Raw genomic sequence first — 7,148 nt, 5'->3', positions numbered from 1 at the left:
ATAATGCTCGTGTAAGTTAAATTTTAAATTATTAGAAAGTGGCTAAGAAATTTACAAAGGTTAAATAATAAAGAGCATACAGTCACGACTAAGGATGTAAATAAGTTATATATTATTATTTAAACATAATTTATAACAATAGATAGACGTTTCGGTCAAGATTTGACCCTCTTCAGTACAATAATACGTTAAATATTAACCTAATTTGACAAATAACAGTAATAATAGATAGTACAAATTTTGAATTTCTTTATTATACGGATTATTGTTCGCAATCGATCTAAGTGATTCAAGATAAATTTGAAACGTTAAAATTAAATCAAATACAACATTCGCCGATTATATAACGATAGCCTGTACGCATTTTTTTATTTCATTATTCTACGGAATTGTTCGCATAATTCGGTGTAATTAGTTTGCAATTACTACTTACTTTCTTTTGAATTACAAATTCGATAAATCGAATAATGACTGGCTAATTAATCTGACTGACTTAAAAATTCCGGACAAAGTAAAATATATCCTACAGCTAGGACAACGCTTCAATTTGCCTAACATTGTTACAAATAAAGAAAAAATTACTGGTGAATTCATAAAACATATTGAAAATAACATTTTCAAATTAGACGAACGAACAAAAAACTTAATTAGGAAGGACATAATACCGGTCCTTAATAGGATAAATTATAGCTTGCCGAATAGACTAATCGATTCGATAATAAAACAAGGACTGAAGGAACTCAAGGTGTTTTTGAAAAATAATTCAAGTCTTTTAATTACTAAAGTGGACAAAGGCAACACTATAGTAATCATGACCTCTCAAAACTACTTAGAAAAAATGCTTGACATACTCTCTGATAATGACACTTATAGATTGATAGACAAAGACCCTCCTAAAAAACTGACTACAGAAATACGAACGCTGTTAACAGGTTGAAAAACGATGGGATTCGTTGATCAATGTATATATAAAAAATTGTATATTTCTGATAGTGATTTACCTAGATTCTATGGGCTTCCTAAAATATATAAGAAGGACATTCCGTTTAGAATTATTGTAAGCTGTATTAATAGTCCTTTTTACAATTTAGCAAGTTTCTTGAAAGAAATTATTAAAAAAAGTTTGAACAATAAAGAAAACTTCGGATACATAAAAAACAGTTACGAGTTAGTCAAAAAAATAAATGGTCTACCTTTGATGATTACCGAATAGTTTCGCTTGACATCTCGTCGATGTACTCCAACATCCCGAACGAATTAGCTTTAAGGAGTGTTTTGAGCAGATGGAACTTGATTGAGAAGAATACTTCTATCCTCTTTCAAGAATTTAAAAGAGCCATTTCCATCATCTTAAATTCCACCTTTTTTAAGTTCAATGAAGAATTTTACGAACAAATTTTCGGTTTGCCCATGGGATCACCTCTATCACCAATTTTAGCAGACTTGGTAATTCAAGACTTGGAACATAATATTTTTGACATACTCATCACGCACATACCTTTGTATTATCGATATGTGGATGATATCTTGCTGGCAGCTCCTACTAATCAGATTACTAACATCTTGGATTCCTTCAATGCTTACCAGGAACGCATAAAATTTACTGTTGATTATGGCGATGAATTTGGCATCAGTTTTTTGGATGTAAAACTTTTGTATGACAAGGGCAGTATTATTTTCGACTTGTACACGAAGCCTACTCGGAGAGATACCTCAATTTTTTCTCAAATCACCCTACCATACACAAAAAAGGTATGGTGATTGGGTTGTTTGACAAGATTCTATTCCTATCCCATCCAAAATTCCATCACACTAACATCGATTCCTTAATCAACACCCTCCTCCGCAACGATTATCCTCTACAATTTTTATTTAAAACGATAAAAAATAGAATAAAAACGCTTTCCAAAAAAAAGGATTTTAATACCATAAATGAACATAATATTAATTCTAACGTGAACTCTTCTGAACAGAAAAAATATTTCATTATCCCGTATTTAAATAAAACGTCTGAGAAATTTAACATAGCTCTTAAAAAATTTCAATTGATTTTGACAATTTGATTTGGTATACAAACCGATGAACAACTTAAACAGGTTCATTAAAACTGGAAAAGACAAAATAAAAAAATACGAACTTTCGAACGTCGTATACCAAATCAATTGCAAGGACTGTAATTACTCGTATGTTGGACAGACAAAAAGAAAATTAAAGACGCGATTAAAAGAATACATAAATGATATTAAAAAATCTGTCAATTTCCTCTCTGTCATCTCGAATCATAGAATTGAAACGGATCACGCGATAGACTGGGTTAATACAAAAATTTTAGATTCTGAACGCTCTCACTATAAAAGATTGGTATCTGAAATGATTTACATAAAAACACAAAAAAATGGATTAAATAAACAGAGTGATACTGATAAGTTTCCGGATCTTTACCTCCCTCTCCTTGAAAAAGAATTTTAGCCCCACTCTAAAATTCTTCCACTTCCTTTTCCTTCTTCTTACCTTCCCCCTTCTTTCTCCTTCGTTCCTACTATAATTAGACCAACACTTTCGGGCTTTGGGCATTGTGGAAGTCGAAATTAATTAAAAAAAAAAAATATCAGTGTTCGGTTGTCGGAGGAGTCCCCGCGCCACAGGATACACGTGAGTTTATCAAATTCATTCTAAAGCTTTAGGAAAAGGTCTTTAAATTAGCTTTCGTTTGTAAATTTAAACTTTAACATATTTTTTAAATTAATGACTTTTTATATGATAATAATGAACTCACTCATTAATTAATTTTTGTTTTACAATAGAACTCGGTACTTGTGTATCTCTTTGCGTGTGGCTCGTCTGCATTTAATTGAAATATTACTTATGTTGAAAATAAGAAGTAATAAAAACCTTGGCAACTGAAAGAATTTTTCTATCCATGTAATTTGATGACTATTATTGCAAACTAATTACAGCGATTGCGAACAATTCCGTAGAATAATGAAATAAAAAAATGCGTACAGGCTATCGTTATAATTTTATTGGCGAATGTTGTATTTGATTTAATTTTAACGTTTCAAATTTATCTTGAATCACTTAGATCGATTGCGAACAATAATCCGTATAATAAAGAAATTCAAAATTTGTACTATCTATCATTACTGTTATTTGTCACATTAGGTTATTAGTTTAATATTTAACGTATTATTGTACTGAAGAGGGTCAAATCTTGATCGAAACGTCTACCTATTGTTATGAATTATGTTTAAATAATAATATATAACTTATTTACATCCTTAGTCGTGGCTGTATGCTCTTTATTATTTAATCGTTATAATTATATTTATATACTGTATTAGCATAACAACCGCTAGTCTCGGGGAAGGAAAACTAGTTGCAGTAGTGATCCCCGGGGTGGGTGGGTTCCAATCACCACGACACAGCGCGTCCTCGGGTTGCGGATAGAGGAAAAGCCTCGCTATCTCGGTTGAGACTAGCTGCGAATAAATTGAATAAGCAGTCGCGGACAGCCGATTGGAATGGTCCTCCTGTTTGGGGGTTGGGCGTGGGTTTGATAGGCTCACACCGTGAAACGACTTTATCTTGAAACAACCAAAACTCGCCATGGATTCTTCTGGGGTAAAATTTTCCGGAGGTAAACTAGTCCCCCGTTCGGATCTCCGGGTGGGGACTACCTCGGGGAACTCATGTCGTATAAAGTCAAAACGCGGGAGAGACTTCAAAGTGGGTACGTGGAACGTCCGAAGTCTTTACAGACCTGGGGCGTTTCAATCGATGGTCGGGGAGGTCGAAAAGTACGGGGTAGAAGTTGTCGCGTTGCAAGAAACAAGATGGGCCGGGGAGGGTTCGCTTAATGCGGGTTCGTACACGCTTCACTATGGAGGGTCGGAGATCCATAGTCTTGGCATCGGTTTTATGATTAATAGGAAAATCTTATCCGCGGTAAAAGACATTAAATTTATAAACGAAAGATTAGGATTGCTCGTTGTGCAGGGCCGATGGTACAAGATCGCGATAATCAACGTACACGCGCCGACGGAAGATAAAGATGACGAAATTAAAGACGGGTTCTACGAAGAACTCGAACACCTCGTGGATCAATTACCGAACGATTACATGAAAATAGTCGTGGGAGATTTTAACGCGAAAATCGGTAAAGAGGACATTTTTAGACCAACGATCGGGCTCGAAAGTTTGCACGAGGAAAGTAACGATAACGGAGTGAGGGTAATTAACTTTGCGACCGGCAAAAATCTTATCGTCAAAAGCACGTATTTTAAACACAAAAATATCCATAAACAAACTTGGATTTCCCCGGATGGAGGCACGCGTAACCAAATTGATCACGTTCTTGCAGATAAACGGCGTCACACGAACGTACTCGATGTCAGGTCTTATAGGGGGGCGGATTGCGACTCGGATCACCTCTTTGTAATTGCCAAAATCAGGGAACGTCTTTCGCTAAACAAAACTAACGGGCAGTTGTTTGGAACTAAACGTCTAAATGTACAAGGTTTGATCGAGGGAGAAAACGGAATAAAATACGCGGTCGAAGTAACGAATAGACTCGCGGCTTCAAAGGAAATAGATGAATCGGATGATAACACGGTTGATAAACACTGGGAAAACGTACGAGACGCGATAGTAAAATCGGCGGAGGCCACGGTTGGTTTTTGTAAAAGGAACAAAAACAAGCCGTGGTTTGACGAAGAATGCGTAAAAATTGTTAAAGTACGAAACGAAGCGCGCATCACGTGGTTGGCTCAAAATACGAAGGAAACTCGGGATCAGTTTCTTAAGATTAGGCAAGAGGCTCATAATATGTTTAAAATTAAGAAGCGTCAATACTTAAAACGTAAAATTGAAGAAATAGATGAAAATTGTAAAAGCAGTAACGTACGAGGCACGTACATGGGGATAAATAATTTTAGAAAGGGATTCCAAGCTAGGACGGAAATGGTGAAAGATGAGAACGATAATTTAGTTACGGATACAACGGCAGTTTTAAACACATGGAAAAATTATTTTGATCGGTTATTGAATGTCGAATCTGAAAACGACCGGGAAATAGAGAATTTTGAGTATCACACGGCTGAACCTAGGATTAACGAACCGACAATTTCAGAAGTAGAAAGCGCGATTAAAAAATTAAAAAATCACAAAGCACCGGGTAATGACTTGATTCCGGCGGAACTGATTAAATGGGGGGGAAGTAGATTGATAGAAGAAATTCAGAAATTAATTATCTTAATATGGAATAAAGAAGCATTGCCGGAACAATGGAAAGATTCAATTATAATCCCGATTTTCAAAAAGGGGGACAAAATGAGTTGTAATAATTACCGGGGTATCTCACTTTTACCTACATGCTATAAAATTCTGTCGAATATTTTATTAATGAGGCTTGTACCATATGCAGATGAGATAATTGGAGATCATCAATGCGGCTTTAGGAGAAATAGATCGACTGCGGACCAAATCTTTACTATTCGGCAAATCTTGGAGAAAAAATGGGAATTCGACCAATCGGTACATCAACTTTACATTGATTTTAAAAAAGCGTATGATTCGATAAAACGGGAGAAAATGTATGAAATTTTAACTCGGTGGGGGATACCCAAAAAATTGGCTAACTTAGTCCAAGTTTGTTTAAAAGATACCAGAGGTAGAGTAAGAATAGGTAATCAAATGTCGGAAACTTTTAATATTCATAGCGGATTAAAGCAGGGGGATGCATTGTCACCTCTTCTGTTTAATCTAGTATTGGAATATGCTATTAAAGAAATGCAGAAGAGTAATGATGGTTTGCAGTTGAACGGTACAACACAAATATTAACATATGCGGACGATATTGCTTTGTTGGGAGATAATAAAGAAACACTAATAAATAACGCTAAAATTCTATTAGATAAAACGAAAGAACTGGGGCTGCAAATAAACGTTGAAAAAACTAAATATATGGTCACTGATAGAATTCAGAATATTCATAATAACGGAAACCTGGTCGTCTGTGATAAAATTTTTGAACGGGTTAGCAATTTTAAGTATTTAGGATCGATTTTAAACCAAACTAATGAAATAAGAGAAGAGCTCAAGAGAAGAATTAATTTGGGGAATGCGTGCTTCTATTCGGTTAAGAAACTACTCGGTTCGCGGATATTGTCTAGGCGCTTAAAAATTAGAATTTACAGAACGATTATTTTACCGGTAGTCCTTTATGGCAGCGAAGCGTGGTCACTTACATTACAAGACGAGAAAAGATTTAGGGCTTTCGAAAATAAAGTACTTCGAAAAATCATCGGGGCAAAACGCGATGAGGAAACGGGCGAATGGAGAAAATTACACAACGCAGAATTACATCAATTATATAATAGTCCGGATATTATTAATGTCATAAAATCGCGTCGATTAAGATGGGCAGGTCACGCGGCGCGTATGGATGAGAATCGAATTGCATATAAAGTACTAATTGGTAAACCGGATGGGAAAAGACCATTGGGTAGACCAAGACGTAGATGGGAAGATAATATTAGAATGGACCTTAACGAAATGGGGTACGAGGGTCACAAATGGAGGGATCTGGCTCAGGGACGGGAACAGTGGCGGGATTTGGTATTTGCGGCAATGAGCTTTCGAGTTCCTAACGCCTAATAATAATAATTATTATTATTATTATATTTATATAAGAAAATATTTATATATACGCTGCCATGTATTAATGCGTATACTCTATACAGAGTATCCTATAACAATTAATTAATATTTCAATGAACCAGGATGAAATTTTGAATTAAAAATTTTTTTGCCAATTTTGCATTATATTTGATTTATTTATAATATTTATTTATTTGTTAATATAAAAAATTAGAATAATTTTCAATTAATTAGAATAAGTTTCAATCGAGATAATGCATAGCAAGCGCAAGGAATCCCATGGTATACATATGGTATGTTCCTGCATACTCCATTTGTGTGTTACACATATAAGGTGTAGTAGAAAGAAATCTATTATTTTTGCATTAAATTGAAGGCTTTATTTAGCATAGTTAGAATGATCCGATTTAGGTCAAATATGCACCGTTTTGTTCGATAACTTGTTGCCATTTTGAAGGTAATTTCATTATGCCTCTCTCATAGAAACCCTC

General features: G+C 34.9%; 2 protein-coding genes across 2 annotated transcripts in view; both read left to right on the top strand.

Moving 5' to 3' along the window:
* The first annotated feature begins 1,233 nt into the window (after positions 1-1,233).
* Positions 1,234-1,761, top strand: LOC108756510 (telomerase reverse transcriptase-like). The gene has a single exon (XM_018500389.1). It carries the CDS (start codon positions 1,234-1,236, stop codon positions 1,759-1,761), a length of 528 nt encoding a protein of 175 aa, XP_018355891.1.
* Positions 1,762-3,486: 1,725 nt separating this feature from the next.
* Positions 3,487-7,148, top strand: part of LOC108756509 — a 10,001-nt gene continuing 6,339 nt past the window's right edge. Inside the window, exons 1-2 of the mRNA XM_018500387.1 lie at positions 3,487-5,293; positions 5,423-5,532. Coding sequence (XP_018355889.1) covers positions 3,607-5,293; positions 5,423-5,532 — 1,797 coding nt within the window. The 5' untranslated portion in view covers positions 3,487-3,606. The remainder of the gene's footprint in view (positions 5,294-5,422; positions 5,533-7,148) is intronic.

Source organism: Trachymyrmex septentrionalis, unplaced genomic scaffold (genome assembly GCF_001594115.1).
Source record: "Trachymyrmex septentrionalis isolate Tsep2-gDNA-1 unplaced genomic scaffold, Tsep1.0 scaffold128, whole genome shotgun sequence".
Taxonomy (NCBI): Eukaryota; Metazoa; Arthropoda; class Insecta; order Hymenoptera; family Formicidae; genus Trachymyrmex; species Trachymyrmex septentrionalis.
This window is presented reverse-complemented; position numbering and strand designations above follow the sequence as displayed.

Bases quoted from the DNA above. Each gene is read 5' to 3' on its own strand.
- LOC108756510 (XM_018500389.1), top strand. From the start codon at position 1,234: ATGTACTCCAACATCCCGAACGAATTAGCTTTAAGGAGTGTTTTGAGC.